The following is a 19637-nucleotide window of genomic DNA, read 5'->3' on the forward strand; positions in this document are numbered from 1 at the left end:
GCACAATATGTTATTGGATGACCGGTGAGTCAAAGTGCATGAAGTTGCTGAGACTATAGGCATATCAAAAGAACGTGCAGGATATATTTTGCATTAAGAATTGCATATGAAAAAGCTTTGCGCAGGATGGGTGCGCTCTTGCTCTCAGCAGATCAAAAACGCACCCGCATGAAAATCTCTGAACTGTGCTTGGAGCATTTTAACAAGAATAAAACTGATTTATTGCATCGATTTATTATTATGGATGAAACTTGGATTCATCATTACACATCAGAATCCAAACAGCAGTCAAAACAGTGGACAGAAGCTGGTTGTTCAGTACAAAAGAAGACGGAGTCAGTTCCATCAGCAGGAAAGGTCATGGAATCGGTTTTGGGATGCAAAAGGCATTTTGTTTATTAATTATCTTGAAAAGAGTAAAACAATAATCGGGGAATATTATTCCGATCTTTTAAGCAGACTAGATGAAAAATTTGTGAGAAAAGACCCTGTTTGCAGAAGAAAAAAATCATCTTTCATCAGGACAATGCACCTGCCCACAAAGGTGTTTTGGCAATGGGAAAATTAAGAGAGCTGTGCTATGAATTGTTGGAACATCCACCCTATTCCCCAGATTTGGCTCCCTCTGACTTCTATCTCTTACCAAAACTGAAACTCTTCCTTGCTGGTCAGCGTGTTTCTTCAAATCAAGAGTGATTGTAGCCATAGAAGGGTATTTTGCAGATCTTACTGAGAACCACTACAGGTGACGTTATAATGGTGCTGGAGCATCGCTGGAATAAATGTATTAGTCTTAATGGAAATTATATTGAAAAATAAAAATAATTTTGAAATTATAAATTCGTTTTTTCATTGTCAGGCCGAGAACTTTTTGGACCACTCTCGTATTACATATCAGCTGAATTCCTGATTACTCTGCCTATGATACAGTTGAAATACAGCTGTATCTCAATGAGCTGTATCCCAAATCCTTCCCAATGTCATTAATATAAAGATTAAATTACAATGGGTCAACAACTAATCCCTGTAGTATGCCATTGGTCACTTTACATCTTGCAGACTCCCATCCCCCACGTATGGCTTTTTGATATCTGTCAGTCAGCCAAACTCTTATTATTATTATTAAAAGAGACCTTCAGAGAGTCAGGGACTCATCAAGGGAAGTCACATACTATACGCACTAGCTATCATACTTATTCTTGAATTCATTGACACTGGGTGCACTCACAACATCCAATGGCAATCCATTTTAATCACACACTATCAGTTCCATTGACAGGGTGTAGCATAGAGGCAGCCAGTCTCATGGCACAGCTTAATAAGGGCCCTCGGTCAGTCATATTGTGGCAGGTGCAGTCGCTACGCTAACAATTCCTGTTAGTGTAGCAAGTGTGGAAAGAAGTTTTTCCAAGCTTAAACTGATTAAAAATTATTTGTGAACAGCAATGACCCAAGAAAGATTGGTTGGTCTAGCAACTATATCGAAAGAGGTGGACATGGCATATAATTTAAATTTAGAAGAGCTTATAAATAGTTTTATTCTGCGATATCCCTGTAGGGCACACTTATAAATAATATTATTATGCAATCGTTTTGCATTAATGTTTCTCTTGTAATAAAAAAAAAATAGCAATTGGAGATTTTCTTATATTTTTTTCTTATAATCCATCAGGTGCGATATTTAATTGTTTGCCTCAGGGTTCAATCTAATCTGGAGACGGCCCCGCACACTACCCTATGAGAGTAAAACCTAGCCCTCACCTACTTCTTACTCTTCTCACCCACAGCATTCATTTTTAACTTCTAAGGATGCCCTCTTGTCCTTCCCCCACCATCCATAAATTGAAAAATGTCATCAATCGAAATCCTGTATGACCCTTTTAGAAGTTTGTAAGTCTCAATCACATCACTCCTCTTTGTCCTGTTTGCTAGTGGTTGCAGTCTACAAATTCTCAACTTGTTTTCATAATCAGTATTCCACAATCCAGATATCATTTGTAACACTCTCCTTTGCACTCTCTCCACTATATCAGATGACTCACATGACTCAGCCATCTTACTATTCATTATCTTTGCTCTCTTTCTCAAAATAAGGAATAAGAGTGATATGGGGAAAGTGGTTTGTGTGTTGCCCAGATACAATAACAGTGAGTTATTCTATCTGGACAAACCGCTTTCCCCATATCACTCTTATTCCTTATTTTCTGCAGCAACTTCCTCAAGTCTCCTGGAAACTTGGGTTTTTCATCCTGCATACAGACAAATCAGCCTTCAGAACACACACAATTTACAGACAGAAAATACTGTTGTTGGTGATGATTGGCGATAGATGGCATTGATGCTATTAGTGTCATAGTTGGAGAATTAAGTAGTAGTGGAGAGGATGAGATGTCATGTGCCCTCCCACAATGAGTCCTTGGACTCCCTGGAGGTGTCACGTAATAATAATAATAATAATATTAATGTCTCTATCGAGGTGCTTAAGGGTCAAAGCTGTATAACTGAGAGGAGACCTCCACATAGCCTTTAAAGAAATGTGGAGAACTGACCAGGGCTTCTGACCTAATTTCCAATCCTCACCTTCTCGTGGTGCACCCTGTTGGGTATCTACTTGGATACTGAATGAACGAGGATGGGCTGGCAATTTGGGATTTAGCCGACCAAATTGTATTCTTATTGGTTAAACCAAAATAAAAAATGATGGTACAACATGACAAAATTTCATGCCAGCTGGGGCGTCGCCCAGTTAAACAAGGGCCCCCGTTGTTTTTGCCAGGGAACCAGGGCAAACAGCGAAAAGTCAGCTACTGAAACAAATCTGAAAACAAACCCCAACTCAACATCACCAGAGTTAAAGATCGGTACTATCAACGTAAGAAGTCTGAATGGCAAACAAATGGAGCTAGCTGAGGAATTAGATAAGTACCAGATCGACATAATAGGGGTGACTGAAACAAAAAAGACCAAAACTGGTGAGATCTTTCTGAGCAATAAATACAAAATGTTATATTCAGGCAATGACAATCAAGGAAAAGAAGGAGTAGCCATAGTACAACACAAAATACGAGGCTAATCTTCTTGAATGGCAGTCAGTCTCAAGTAGAGTAATGTGGGCAAATATGAGAATGGGGAACTGGACAATGAGACTTATTTGTGCCTATGATCCCACAGAAGGTTCTACTAAGGTAGAAGTGGAGGAATTTTTTGAGCTTTAGAAAAAGCAACTGACACAATGAAAAAGGAAAAGTTGGTCCTTGTTGGGGATCTAAATAGCAGAGTAGGAAATGATTGTGAGACATACAAAAATATTTTGGGAAAATTTGGAGAAAAGAGTAAAGCTAATAATAATGGCAAATATCTGTTGGATTTCTGCTCAGGACATGGACTGGTTATTACTAACACCATGTTCCAACATAAAAATGTGCAAAAATTCACATGGAGAGAAAAGGCAAGGAATAAGAAAAGTCTCATTGACTATGTTATTGTTGATTGTGATGTTTTCTCCCTGGTGCAGGACACCAGAGTGTATAGAGGATTTGAAATTGGAAGTGATCACTATTTAGTCTTGAGCAGCATAAAATTGAATTTCATATTGAAAAGAATAGCATGTAAAAAAGTTATAAAGCGAATGAAAGTTGAGCAGCTCTCAGATGTGAACTGTAGACTAAAATATACAAAGATTATTGAAGAAAAAATGAAAAAGTTTGAGAACAGGAATCAAATCTTGGAGATTCAGTGGCAAACTCTGAAGAAAACATTGACTGATTCTGCCAGAGAGGCATGTGGTGAGGTTGTCTGCAAGGATAAAAAAATCAGAACTCCCTGGTGGACACAGGAAGTTAAAGAGACAGTGAAGGAAAAGAAGAAAGCACATCAAAAGTTCCTGTCAAATAAGTCAGCTTGTGCTCTTAGAGAATATAGAGACAAATGCAAGAATGCTAAACACTGTGTAAAACTAGCTAAACAAAAGTCATGGGAGGACTTTGGCAAGAATGTAGAAAATAAATATCAAGAAGGTGGCAAAATATTCTGGAGGTTGTTGAAGAAGCTTAGGAATGGAGGAAAGAGTGCTGTAAAAGGAGTTAGAGATGATAAAGGTGACATGAAAACTGGAGAAAAAGATATCCTTGAAGTATGGAGTAATTACTTTGAAAAACTGCTAAATGAAACAAGCAGTGATGACAGCACAGTGGTAAAAAACACTGACCAGTCATGCAGTCAGGAATGCATATCCATACTTGAAGTAGAAAAAGCCATCAAAGGCTTGAAATGTGGAAAGGCAGCAGGAGTAGATGATATTCGACCAGAAATGCTGAAGTATGGTGGTATAAGAGTCTCACAGTGGCTGCACTGCATAGTTCAGAAAGCCTGGACAGAGGGACGAATTCCCGATGATTGGAGTAGAGCTCTCATAGTACCCATATATAAAAAGGGAAATAAAACTTTATGTGAGAATTGCAGAGGTATTTCCCTACTGAGTGTTCCTGGCAAGATCTATGCAAGTGTACTTGAGAAACGGTTGAGAAGAATTGTGGAAGAAAAGCTTGGTGAAGAACAAGCTGGATTCAGGCCAAACAGAGGCTGTCAGGATCAGATCTTCATTTTACGACAATAGTCAAGAAATCATGGGAATATAACAAAGATCTGCATTTAAATTTTGTCGATTTGAAAAACCATATGACAAGGTGCCAAGAGAGAAGCTATTCAATACGCTACAGTTATATGGTGTCAATGCAGCATTATTTCAAGCAATACTTAGTCTTTATTTGAGTTGTAAGTCAGCAGTTAGAATTGAAGGAAGTACAGGAAGAGGGTCTAATGTTAAATCTGGTGTGAGACAAGGATGTACATTATACCCTCTGTTATTTATTATCTATATGGATCATATTATGAAGGAAAGTGGTATTAAACATAATATCATAATTGGAGATGTTAATGTCAGCTCTTTGCTTTATGCGGATGATGTTATACTTCTAAATAAATCCGCTGCATTGAATAGCTGTTGTAATAGATATGGTATGAAGGTCAGCAATAAAAAGACAAAGACATTGAAAATAGGCAGAATCATTGAAAATGTCAACTGTGTTGTGAATGGAGAACCTATGGAACAAGTGAAACATTTCAGCTACTTAGGCACGATTTTTAGTGAAGATGGTAAATTAAATATAGAAATAGACAACAGAATTAGCAAAGCTGGTATAGTAGGAAGTCAACTGAATAAATTCATATGGAATAAGAGAGAAATTACTCGGAACACTAAATTAGCTGTATACAAGACAGTGTTCAAACCAGTTTTAACTTATGGATCTGAGAGCTGGGTCAGAAGTAAAACACTTGACCAAAGACTAGAAACCGCAGATATGAGAGTTCTGAGAAAGATTATAGGTGTGAATAGATGGCATCAATGGCAGTATCATATTAAAAATGAGGATATTAGGAAAGAACTTGACATTGTCAGCATCCAGGAATGCGTTAGCAGAGCTAATCTCAGGTGGTATGGTCACTTAAATAGAATGGGAGAGGAAAGATTAGCAAAACAAGTGTTCTCTGCCAAGTTGGCAGGAAAACGACCCAGAGGAATACCAAGATATAGGTGGATTGATACTGTACAAAGTGCCTTAGACAATAGAAATATAAAATCTGATAATGTTGGAGTCTTGACAAGTAACAGACTGATTTGGAGGAAAATTGTAGATAGGAAGTTAGTAATGATATAATTTTTTCATGTAGTACTATCATATCCTGTACACCCCTTGTGGGTACATGGCAGGAATTTGATGATGATGATGATAATGTCTCTATCCACATTCTTTTTTCACTTTACATGGAAGAAAGGAATGATCATCAGAGTTGGTGGTAGCTGCAGGTACAATGTCTTGGATGGTGAAAAAAAGAATGTGGATAGATAGATAGCAATCATTTTGATAAGACATTTTGATTGATAAGACATGCAAAGCAACCATTATGTAAGACATGTTTTCCAGGTGGAAAACATGTCTTATGTACTCTTTTATTCACCACACCTCTGACTGAGTCCCCATATAACACTACATGGTTATCCTGTATCAGCTGTAATATTGTACAATCCCACCTCTCGCACATGCTTGGTAACATCTTCAATAACATTCTCCTCTTGCTCTAATTCCTCAAAGTTGTGCATAAATGCTGGAAGAAGTTTTCGCCATGCTCCTTTTAAACTCTTTGCTGACACGTCGTTCCAAGCTGCCTCGATGTTGTTAATGCCCTTTAAAATATCGAATGACCGCCAATAGTCTTGAATACTTTTTCCTGAAGTGTCTAAGACTTTTACCATTTCCATAAATGTTATACTGAGGTAATAGGCTTTGAAGATTGATATAATCCCCTGATCCATTGGTTGCGAAAGCGATGTTGTGTTTTGGGGCATGTAAACAACCTTGACATCCAATGGTGTTCTTACTTCAGCAAGTTTTGAGGATGTCAAGGGGCATTATCCAAGAGAAGCAATGGCTCGAGTGGCAAATCATTTTCTTTACAGAAGCGAAGCACGGTAGGACAAAAATAATTTGTGTACCAATCTATAAAAACGTCTTGTGTAACCCAAGCTTTCTTGTTCCATTTCCAATAGACTGGCAGCATGGCTTTTAGACTCTTGAAGGCATAGTGTCTGTGAATGGTACACCAACATTGGTTTAAGCTTCAAAGTTCTGGAGACGTTTGCACCCAACAAAACCATAAGTCTATCTTTTGCAGCTTTAAAACCTGAAGCGGAACGTTCTTCACAGAAAATGAAGGTGCGTGATGGCAATATTTTCCAGTAGAGCCCAGTCTCATCAACATTAAAAATGAGATCAGGCAGATAACTTCTTTGTTCTACACAGTCTTGAAATTCTTTAGGAAAAGCAGTCGCTGCCGCAACATCTGCACTTGCCGCCTCACCACTTAATTTGACACTGTGGCACTTACTTCAAGACTTAAATCTCATGAACCAACCTTTGCTTCCTAAAAAGTTTCTTCGCCTCCATCTGTCTTTTTAAGATCCTCAGAAATTGTTTTTGCTTTCTCAGTTATAACAGCCTGCATCAGAGAAATGTTTTTCTGATTCAAGTCATGCACCCATTATGATAATAATTTTTCCTTTTCATGGAGTTTGCCTCTGCTATAATGTACATGTTTTGCATTTAGTGCTGCCGTATATTGTGGCACAGACTGTTTTATTCTATCTGCATTTTTTCATAATTGTAGTAACAGTTGATGGAGGTAAGTTCATACTTCTACAGACATTAGCACGTGTCTGCCCATCTTCCATTCTTTGAATCACCTCCATCTTCTTTTCAAGTGTGATTGATTTCCGCGCCTTCTTAACACCAAGTTCTGCTAATTTTTCTGCACTTCTATTATCAGACGTGGTATGTAATTATGTACTTTATCAATTTAAATACGTATGTACATAAAAAAAATTAAATAGAACAATTAAGTAGAGTCAACATTAAAACTAGGTTTGATACATATACATCATAGTAGCTCGGTAAACACTCAAACACTAGAGTGCCTGCTAGTGTCGTTTCTCAGTCAACCACGCTACAGTAAGAAAGCACTCACAGGCAACCACCATTATTGTGAATCGGCGTAAATTGAACTGGCTTAAACCGAGGGCTGCCTGTATAGAGTATTTACCAATATATAATTCAGATTAAGTACATGTATATAAACATATATAAATTATAATAAGAATGCTGCATTTTTTGCAGTTTCACTAATGTATTTATAATGCTATATTTACAATAGATAAAAAAGATTTTTTTTAATGTAATAATGAAATATTTTTTTAGAGTAATGGATTATGTTGATTTCTAAAATGTTTACACAATTACAATAATCATCTTTAGTGACATTCCAACTTGTAATTTTTACAAAATTCAGCACTTAGTTCTGCATATGTGATTTTTTTTTCTACATTGCATTTGAATTAAAATTTTGATAATAATACTTTTTTGCATCTATATTTACAACACGTGTTCTTCTAATATTAACAATGAAGATTGCATGGAATTTTTGAATAATGGATAATAATAATATTTTCAGATAATGTCTCAGATAAATTACATACATATATTCAATACAGAATACGAGGAAAATATCTTATTTAAATTGCATGAATAATGATATTAACAATGTGTTTTACATCTTTTTTCACATTCATATTTACAATGATTCCTTTAAATTTACAGTGATTCATTTTTTTTTTATTATTATTAAGTCAATTATAATATTTACTTGTTTCTTTGGGTGGCTTCTTCCTCGCAGCTGTGCAGAGCTTATCTGAATAATGTTATCAGTATCTTCATTATTGTTATACACTTTACTGACTGTTTTGTTACATAATCTGCAGTCTTTGATTATGAGGATTACGTGTAGATGAATGAGGTGAATTAATCCCACCTACTTCGAAGCTTGGGTTAGCTTTTATGAAGAGAGTGGGATTAGCCTTCACTATTTACGTTGTTGTTACTGTTTATGGATGGGATGTAGGCATTGGATGCTGGTGATTTGTGATGTGTATATTAATTTTGTTGGTATATTTTCCAGAGTTCGTGTTTTAATGTTCTGTAGTTATCTATGTGTTTTAAATTCCTTGGTAAGTTGTTGAGTAGCGTGGGTATTTGATGCGATCTCACAAAAGAACCGTATGAGTTGTTGAAGGGTGTAGAGATGTAGAGAGTTGTTGTATGTCTTGTTATACAATATGTGTCTCTGTTGTTTCGATAGGCGATGTTGAAGTAATTCCTTATTAATGTTATGTAGTGTTTCAGATTTTTTATGCTCAGGATTCTGTGTATGACCATGTGCTGGTCGGATATTGGTTGTTGTGTGTAAGGTGTCCAAATCACTGTTGACACAATTTTCCTATGTAATATTTCTAATTTTGTTAGGTGGCTGTTTGATGTGTTTGCATAGATTGTTATACCGTATCTGAATAGGGATTCACAGATACTGTGATATAGGAGTTTTTTTATGTTAGATGGAATAATATGTTTTACTTGGAAGAGTTTTACTGTGATGATCCAGAGTTTGGTATGTAGGTATTCTATATGTTTTGTCCATTTAAGGTGGCAATCTATGTAGAGACCAAGGTATTTTGCATGTGTTACAGGTGTGATTTCGGAACATTGGCAGTTTTTTTTGTTGTTAATGCAGCGGTATGTGTGACAGTGTATCGATAGTGGTGCAGAGCACATGATTCTTGGGTTATGTATTATCAACATCTGTGTTTTGGTGCCATTGATTATAATTGCGTTTTGGTAGAAGTATGTTGTGATTTCATTTAAGTCTTGTTGTGTTTTGGAGAGAGAGCCGTGTTGATGTCTGTGTGGATTGCTAGTAGTGCAGTGTCATCTGCATACTGAAATATTTGACTTCTTATGGCCATGTTATGAATATTGTTAATGTGTATGTTGAATAGAGTGGGTGATAATATGGCACCTTGAGAGACACTGTGTTTTATTTGTATACCCTGGCTGTGACATACCTATTTTTGGTACTTGTGTTCTGTTTGAGAGGTAGTTCCTGAACCATGTATGCAGTGTTCCTCTTATACCTATTGAGTATAGTTTGGTGAGTAGTATGTCATGTTCAAGTGTATCAAATGCTTTGGTTAAGTCAAGCAGTATAAGGATGGCATACTTGTGTTTATCGGGAGCTTTATTTATTGCATGGCAATGTCTTCTAATAATGTGACGGTGCTTTTTGTTTTCTGAAAGCCGTATTGGTTTTGTGAAATGATGTTGTACTTCTGTAAATAGTTCTGTAGTCTGGTGTGTGTTATTTTTTCTAGAATTTTTTGAAATGACTGGTAGGGTAGCTATTGGTCATAGTTCTGAGTATCGTTTCTTTTACTGTGTTTGTAAATTGGCGTAATTATTGCAGTTTTTAGTTGTTGTGGAATAGTGCCAGTGTCGAATATTATGTTCATGAGTCTCAAAAGTATTGGATTTATTTATTCAAAGTGTGTTACAAGGTCTGTGAGTCTTATTTTGTCTATTCCTGGAGTGGTCTTTGGTTTTAGTTGTAAGCGTGCTTCTTTCAGTTCCTGTTTTGTTATGGGTGGAAAATACATTTGTTTTTTGACTTTGTGTCGGTAGTTTTTTGCTGATTGTTGGTAGATTTTTTTTTTTTTTTTTTTGAATTGTGTGATATTGTTTGTGAATGCATGGTTGAATGAGTCTGCTAGTTCCTCTTGGTTTGTGTCCTGACTGAAACTTTTTGCAATAAAATCCTGTGCTGAAGTTTTCTTTTTTCGAATTACTAATTCGTTGAGTGTAGCCCATGTTTGCTTCATGTTGTCGCTATATTTCATGAATTTTTGGAAGTAGTAGTGTCTTTTTGTTCTACGAATATTTGTTGTTAGTTGTTTTTGTATAAAGTTTGTAAATGTGTTACTAGGTGACTTTTTTAGTTTTTTCCATAGATTTTCTTTTACAGTAATGCTATTTAGTATGTTGGCATTTATCCATGGATTATTGTCTGTTTGTTGTCTCGTTTGTGTAGGCTTTGTTGCTTTTTTGTATATTTCTGTGAACTTTATAGTTGGAAATTCTCATATAATGTTACAGGTTAAGGAGATAATAAATCCCTCATTATTTTAAAGCTGGATACGAAACTTGGAGATCGAAATCTATCTATCGAAATCTAAGGGTTTCATGCCGAAGAACTATTGGCATTAGTTCTTCGGCATGAAACTCTTAGATTTCGATAGATTTCGATCTCTGAGTTTCGTATCTGGTTTTAAATAATGAGGGATTTATTATCCCCTTAACTTAATTTACGCTGCCGGAAAAATAGCCTCTTGGCTCTTTATCATAATAATGTTACAGGATCATTTATTTTAAGTAGGCAATTTCAGTTTGTATTTTTTACGTGGTTATTGACAATGCTCTTTAATATGGTTGACTTTTGTGGTGGTGGGAGGGAGAGGTAACGTAATAAAACGAAGTTGAGACACAGTAGTAATTGACAATTTTGATGTTAATTACTGATGATGTATATGTATGGATGGGAGCCCGTATGTTGATATGATCAATGCATAGATGGCACATAATAACACACCTCCCAGTTATCTAGCTTTGACTCTGTAACAACTCTGAGATAAAACATCACCAAAAAATTTAATTTAATTATAGAATGGAATGCAAACACTTGCATTGACAAAGTCAACATGAACAATAATAATAATAATAATAATAATAATTATTATTATTATTATTACATATTAATAATAGTAATTATTAATACATCATTTGTTTATCATTTCTTTTAACATTTATGCATAATGTTGGATTCATTAATTAAGTTATACCATATAATCTAAAATTTTCTAAATTCCCATTCCATTCTAAGGGACATCCTGGACCTAAAGGTGATAAAGGATCATCTGGAGAAATGGGACCACCTGGATTAATGGGACTACCTGGACTTCCAGGGCCACCGGTAGGTAGCGTTATATTATTATTATCTTTATTATCATTATCCTAAGACCTCCACGGAGTCAAAGACTCATCTAGGAGGTGCCTTAAACACATTCAAATTCTCTGCAGACACCATATTCTCAAGCAATGCATTCCAGTCATTCACAACTCTCCATGCAAAAAAACCTGCTTCTCACTTCCTGCTCACACCCTCCTTATACAGTTTCCAGGGATGATCTTTTGTTCTTCCCCAACTCTCACCATTTTATGAAAAACCTCTTGAATGTTAATCCTATAACTATTTCTCACTTGTACATTTCTCTCTCCTGTCCACATATGGCCTAATCAAAGTCTTATACAATATTATTTAACACTTAAGGGGAAATGTGTAAATCAGAGTTTCATGTTTTAAGCTAAGTAAAGACCAGAAAATGTAATTTGCTTTAAGTATTGATGCTGACTTTTTGATGGCAAGTTTTTGGCTTTCTATGATTAAATTTGTTTCAGTTGTGTTTTATTTTGAAATGTAACTTGTTTATTTATTGATGTTGACTTTGTCGATGCAAGTGTTTGCATTCCATTCTATAATTAAATTAAATTTTTTGGTGATGTTTTATCTCAGAGTTGCTACAGAGTCAAAGCTTGATAACTGGGAGGTGTTGTTGTTATTATGTGCCATCTGGTGGTCTACAACTCTTAGTGATCATGTGAACGAAGATGTTCCATCCATACTCGAACTCTTGTCCTTTCTTTCAGCAATTGTGAGTTCAAGTTGGTAAGTTCTTGCATGTTATCCATCCAAATCTTTTGTGGTCTTCCACTTCTTTGCATTCCCTCAATCTCCTCCAACATAACTGCCTTTTCCAATGATTCATCTGCTCACAAATTATGTCTAAAGCATCGACCTTTGTTTAGAGATTATCGCCTCCAAGGAGCAACTTCTGCATAGCCTTTTAAAGAATAAGGAGAGCTACTGGGGTTTCTGACCTATGGAGTGTTCTGTTTAGTAGGTGTCCTGAATACTGAATGCATGAGGATGGATGGGTTGGCAAATTTGGGACTTAGCTGACCAAACTGTATTATTTATTGGCTTCAACTAAAATAAAATATTACAACATAATGAAATTTCATCCTTGCTCATTTAAACAAAGCCTCCACTGGTTTTGTGAGGAAAACAGGTGAATATCGAAAAGTCAACTACTGAAACAATTTTATACTCATCATCAGCATGGAGGTATAAAAGTTTTGTGGTGGTTATACTACATGGTTCAGAGGGCCTGGTTAAAAAAGTTGAATTCCTGATGATTGGAATAGAGCACCCATAGTTCCCTTCTATAAAAAGGGGAATAAATCTTAATGTGAGAATTACAAAGGAATGTCTCTACTAAATATTTCAGGTAAGATTTATATAAGCATACTTGAGAACAAGCTGAGAAAAATTGCGGAAGAGAAACTTGGAGGAGAACAAGTTGGGTTCGAGCCAAAGAGAGGTTGTCAAAATTAGATTTTCACTTTATGACAAATAGTGGAAAAATTATGGAAATATAATAAGGTTCTTGAGGATTTGTACTTAAGTTTTGTAGATCTGGAAAAAAAAAAACATACAAGAATATGTCCAGAGAAACACAAACTTTTCAAAACACTACAGAGCAATACATGGTCTGTGTTTAAGTTGTGAGTCAGCTGTTAGAATTGAAGGAAATACAGGAAGATGGTTTGATGTTGAAGTCAGGTATAAGACAAAGGTACACACTAATTTCACTCATTCATTCTCTATATGGATCATATTATGAAAGGAATTGGAATTAAACTTGATATTAGAATCAGATATATTAAACTTAGCTCTTTGCTTTATGCAGACAATGTTGTATTCCTAAACACATCCAGTACCCAGTGCTAGTCTCCAGGATTCCCTCAATAAACTGAATAACAGCTGTAACCAATTTGGCATGAAAATCTGCAGTAAAAAGAACAAACCAGCAGTATACAGACTGATCAATGAGTGTTCAGTTATCACTTTGAAATTGAGTTAGAAATAAAGCATTTTATTGAAGATTAGAGACCATCAGATATGATAGTTCTGAGAAAAATTTAGGACCTCAACAGATGACATCAATGGGAAAATCATATTAAAAATAAAGATATTAGAAAGGAACTTGACATTGTTGGCATTCAAAATGTGTATGGTTACTTAAGCAGAATGGAAGAGGAAAGGTTAGCAAAACAGGTGTTTGATGCCACGATGGCTGGTAAAAGACACAGATGAAGACCAAGGTTTAGATGGATTGATTCAGTCAGAAGTGCATTAGAAGACCAAAATGTGAGATGTGATAATATTGGAGTGGTGAACATTAATAGACATTGGAGAAAAATTGTTTATAGAAAATTAATAATAATGTAAATTTAATCATGTAGTACTGTCACAGTAGCGTATATACACCTGTTGAGAGTATCTATCGGGAAATTTATTATAATAATAATAATGCTATTCAGGTAATACTGATCAGAGAATGGATGGAGCAGCTATAGTGTTCAACACAAAACATGAAGACAAGCCTATGAATTTTAAAGAAGTTACAAGTAGAGTGATATGAGTACATTTTAAAATTGAAAATTCGACAGTGAATGATTTGTACCTCAACAAGGTTCTGCTAAGGAAGAAATGGAAGAATTTTTCAAGTCATTAGAGAAGGGAGCTGATATGTAGAAAATTAAAAATTGGTAGTTAACACCATCTTCCAACAACAACAAGCAAATTCACATGGAGAGAAAATACAAGAAATAATAAAAATCTCATTGACTATGTTATAGTTGATAGTGATATTTTCATAGTGTTTCAGGATACAAGAATATACAGAGGATTTGAAATTGAAAATGAACACCATTTGGTTTAGAACAGGATAAAAATGATTATGTCCAGTTTTCCAGTGAATTGAAAACAAAAATTCTTCTTATTATTATTATTATATAGTATCTCCATAGTCTGGAGACTCATCATGGAAGACTCAATCTAACTATTATACACACAAAAGCCTATCATACCTCTCCTTAAAATCATTTATTGTCAGGGAACTCAACTAATTCTGACAATTCATTCTTCTCATTGACCACTCTCCATGCAACAAATCTAGTGCACACAGACTTACTAACTACACTCTTACACAACTTCCATAGATGATCCCCTAGTTCTCTGACTGTTACTGTTTGTTATATATTGAAAAATTACTTTTACATCAATTTTATAAAACTCCTTTAATATCTTATGGTTTCTATCATGTTCCCCTCTTTACTTATCAACTAAATTTGTAACCCCCCCCCCCCCCACACACACACCTTCAACCTATCTTCATAGGGAGCATTCCACAGACGATTCGCCACCTTAGTTACTCGTATCGGAATCTTTACCACCTCCTGATTCCTAAGAAACCAATGTGACTAAATTTGTTCACAGGTCAAGATACAGCCTAATCATAGCCTTATAAAGAAGGATAATAACTTTATACATATTTTACAACATTCAAGTAATCATAGAGCTATTTTACCAAATTTTGCAGTATGCCCTCTGAACTTCAACGCTCTGTCCACCATTATTGGCACGTCCCTGGTGTCATCAATTTCCAGCAGTCCAGTAAAATCAATATGATACTCCGTATGTAACCATTTCAGCTCAAAATGTATAAGCTTACATTTTGCAACATTACATTACAATCATCATTATTATTACCCAAGACCCAATGGAGTCAAAGACTCATCTGGGAGGTCCTTTTATCACACACACATCTCATCATACCGTGTCTTAAACACACTCAAATTCCTTGCAGACACCAGAATCTCAGGCAAGGCATTCCAATCATTCACAACTCTGCACGAAAAAAACCTGCCTCTCACTCCCCTACTCACACACTCTTTATACAGTTTCCAGGGATGACTGCTGGTTCTCTCCTGATCTCCCACTATTTTTTGTAGAACCTCTCCAACATTGATCTTATAACAACCCCTTGCTAACTTGTAGGTCTCTATCATATCTCCCTTCTTTCTCCTGTCCACCAGACTCTGCAAATTATGTCTTCTCAATCTTTCCTCATACTCGTCATTCCAGAGGTTAGAAATTACTTTGGTCAGTCGCCTCTGAACCCTTTCCAACATCTCTTCGTCCTTCTGAAAACCAGGTGACCAAATATGGGCACAATAGTCCATGTGTGGCCTAATTACAATGGAACCTCCCTACTTCTACAAGTCAGTGTCCTCCACATCATTTCCTGAAGCCTTTGTGTTGTCTTCACAATTTTCACTATGTTCCCCCTAAATTTCAGGTCCTTATCCACTATCATCCCCAGATCTCTTATTTCTTCCACCTCCGACAATATATCCTCACCAAGCATAAATTCTGCATCCCAGCTTTGTTTTCCAAATTTTAAAACCTTACATTTTGCAACATTGAACTCACATCCCATTTCCATGCCCAATCACTTAATTTATTCAAGTTTTCTTGTAAGGCCACCACATCTTCTCTACTCCTCATGGTTCGTCACAACTTTGCATCATCTGCAAACAACTGAATATATCTATCCAAATCTTCACCAATATCATTAATATACAAGTTATACAGTAATGGCCCTAAAACAGACCCCAGGCACTCCACTAGTGACTTTCCTTTTCCTGGATATTGCTCCTCCATACATAACTTGTTCATACCTGTAAGATAGCCAGTCTCCAATCCAATGCACTAATCTAATATCCAACCCCATCCACTCTGGTTTGACTATCAATTTATCATGCGGTAATCTATCAAAAGCCTTTGTGAAATCTAAATATATTACTATGTATCCTTCTCCTCTGTCCAAGGAAGCAGCCACCTTATTGTAATAAGTAAGTAGCCCTCCCTTTAGCAAATCAATGCTAAAGGGAGGTCATCAAAGATAATACCGTTGTTGTCAACCCAAGTTTAACTTGTATATTAATAAGTAAGTAGATTACTAAAACATGCCCTCCCTTTAACAAATCAATGCTAAAGGGAGGTCATCAAAGATAATACCATTGTTGTCAACCCAATTCTGGATCCTAGTTCTCACAAGCTTCTCCAACAACTTAATCACAACACCTGACACACAGATAGGCCTATAGTTTCATGCTTGAATTCGATCACCTCCTTTATGAAGTGGCACAATCTTGTCCTCCTTCCACTCTTTAGGAATTTGACCAAGTGCAAGACTCGGTATTAAAAAAATATATCAAGGCTGGCATCAGCTCCCTGGCACATTCCTTCAGAATATGTGGTGATATATTATCAATTCCCACAGCCTTATTAACATCTAGTTTGCTCAACTCTCCATACACCTCTTGCTCACTTACAGTCAGTCTCTCCTTCCCATCATCAACTGCTCTCAATCTCTCTCTCCATGAAGTCACATTCACAAGATTGAAAGACCTTTATGAACTGCTCATTAAATATCTCCACCATACCTTCCACAACAGCTGTCTTTATACCATTTTCTCCAATCAATGTCATCCTTCCATAATCATTCTTTTTTTTGCTGGCTATATATTGAAAGAACTCCTTAGGATTTTTTTTGGCTTCATTAGCTAACTACTATTCATACCTCACTTTAGCTACCCTCACCAACCAAGTCACCTGCCTTACCTGGTCTTTGTAATCGTCATGGAATTGGTTATTTCCACTTCTCTTATGCTGTCTCCATAATGCCCTTTTTCTCTGTATCACATGCTTAATCTCTTTATTCTTCCATTTCACACCTACCTTATTTAACCTTCTCACCCTTGGAATACTTTTAGACATTGCATCTACTAGATGGTTTTTGAAAATCCCCCAAGCTGCATTGATCTCTTTTCCGGCTAACTTCTTATTCCATGCTATACCTGCGAGCTGTCTTCTGAGCTCTTCATAATCATCCCCCCCCCCCCCCCATCTTGTAGTTCCACATATACCCTTTTCTCACAGAGGTCCTCATACTGCTGGCAACCACACAATACCAATTTATTCAAATCATCATGCAGGATCTCTATCTACATCACCTTTATTAACTATTGCTTTTCCCAATTTTACATCATCAACAAACAACTGAATATTCCCCCTTAAATCTTTCCCTTTATATCATTGATGTACACATTAAAGAGTAGCAGACTTAGTACAGAACTCTGAGGTACTACAATAGTCATTCTCATTCTCCTAGATTCCACTCCACCATATACTGCTCTCTGGTGTCTGTCTTTCACCATCCCCTCTTCCCCCATCCATCATGCTACTAGCTTCATATCCATTCCCATTTGCTACACATATTACAATTTTTGTAATGGTTTTCCATGTGGTATTCTGTCAGATGCCTTTGCAAAGTATATCAGTAACATGTTGTAGTCATTTTCTTTAACCAATTCTGCTGTCAATTTATTATAAAATGTGAATAAATTACTAGACAGTACCTACTCTTTGCAAAGCGGAGCTTCCCACTATAGAGTATCATATCCCTATTTACCTAATTTTGGATTTTACCTTTAACTATCATCATCATCATCAAATTTCTGCCATACAGGATATGATAGTACTACATGAAAAATTTACATCATTACTAACTTCCTATCTACAATTTTTCCAAATCAGTCTGTTACTTGTCAAGACTCTAACATTATGAGATCTTATATTTCTATCGTCTAAGGTACTTTGTACCATATCAATCCACCTATATATTGGTCTTCCTTTGGGTCGTTTTGCTGCCAACCTGACAGAGAACACTTGGTTTGCTAATCTTTCCTCCCCCATTCTGTTTAAGTGACCATACAGCCTGAGATTAGCTCTGCTAACGCATTCCTGGATGCTGACAATGTCAAGTTCTTTCCTAATATTCTTTTTTTAATATGGTATTGCCATTGATGCCATCCGTTCACGCCTCTAATCTTTCTCAGGACTCTCATAGCCGTGGTCTCTAGTCTTTGGTCAAGTGTGTTATTCTGACCCAGCTCTCAGATCCATAAGTTAAAACTGGTTTGAACACTGTCTTGTACACAGCTAATTTAGTGTTCCGACTAATTTCTCTCTTATTCCATATGAATTTATTCAATTGACTTCGTATCATACTAGCATTGTTGATTTTGTTATCTATTTCCATATTTAATTTACCATCTTCACTAAAAATCGTGCCTAAGTAGCTGAAATGTGTTACTCTACAGGTTCCACAGGTTCTCCGTTCACAACGCAGTTGACATTTTCAACGATTCTGCCTATTTTCATTGTCTTTGTATTACTGACCTTCATACCATATCTATTACAACAGTTATTAAATTTAGTCAGGGAATCTTGAAGACTTGTAGCAGATTTATTTAGAAAGTATAACATCATCCGCATAAAGCAAAGAGCTGACATTAACATCTTCAATTTTGATATCATGTTTAATACCACTTTCCTTCATAATGTGATCCATATAGATAATGAATAACAGAGGGGATAATGTACATCCTTGTCTCACACCAGATTTAACATTAAACCATCTTCCTGTACTTCCTTCAATTCTAACTGCTGACTTACAACTCAAATAAAGACTCAAATAAAGACTTGCTTGAAATAATGCCGCATTGACACCATATAACTGTAGCGTATTGAATAGCTTCTCTCTTGGCACCTTGTCATATGCCTTTTCCAAATTGACAAAACTTAAATACAGATCTTTGTTATATTCCCATGATTTCTCGACTATTTGTAAAGTGAAGATCTGATCCTGACAGCCTCTAGTTGGCCTGAATCCAGCTTGTTCTTCACCAAGCTTTTCTTCCACAATTCTTCTCAACCGTTTCTCAAGTACACTTGCATAGATCTTTCCAGGAACACTCAGTAGGGAAATACCTCTGTAATTCTCACTTCTCACATTCAGTTTTATTTCCCTTTTTATATATGGGTACTATGAGAGCTCTATTCCAATCATCGGAAATTCGTCCCTCTGTCCATGCTTTCTGACTATGCAGTGCAGCCACTGTGAGACTCTTATACCACCATACTTCAGCATTTCTGGTCGAATATCATCTACTCCTGCTGCCTTTCCACATTTCAAGCCTTTGATGGCTTTTTCTACTTCAAGTATGGATATGTATTCCTGACTGCATGCCTGGTCAGTGTTTTTACCACTGTGCTGTCATCACTGCTTGTTTCATTTAGCAGTTTTTCAAAGTAATTACTCCATACTTCAA

At 36.2% G+C, this 19637-nt stretch overlaps 1 protein-coding gene across 10 annotated transcripts in view; it reads left to right on the forward strand.

Moving 5' to 3' along the window:
- The window catches only part of LOC150099238 (uncharacterized), an 825097-nt gene that overhangs the window by 396678 nt on the left and 408782 nt on the right, over nucleotides 1-19637 (forward strand). For all 10 annotated transcript variants that reach the window (XM_090403353.1, XM_090403348.1, XM_090403355.1 and 7 more), the window contains one exon: nucleotides 11377-11466. In XM_090403353.1, coding sequence (XP_090259479.1) covers nucleotides 11377-11466 — 90 coding nt within the window. The remainder of the gene's footprint in view (nucleotides 1-11376; nucleotides 11467-19637) is intronic.

The sequence above is a fragment of the Typopeltis vanoorti genome, chromosome 14, assembly GCF_054136105.1.
Source record: "Typopeltis vanoorti isolate ZY-2024b chromosome 14, IOZ_Tvanoo_1.0, whole genome shotgun sequence".
Classification (NCBI taxonomy): Eukaryota; Metazoa; Arthropoda; class Arachnida; order Uropygi; family Thelyphonidae; genus Typopeltis; species Typopeltis vanoorti.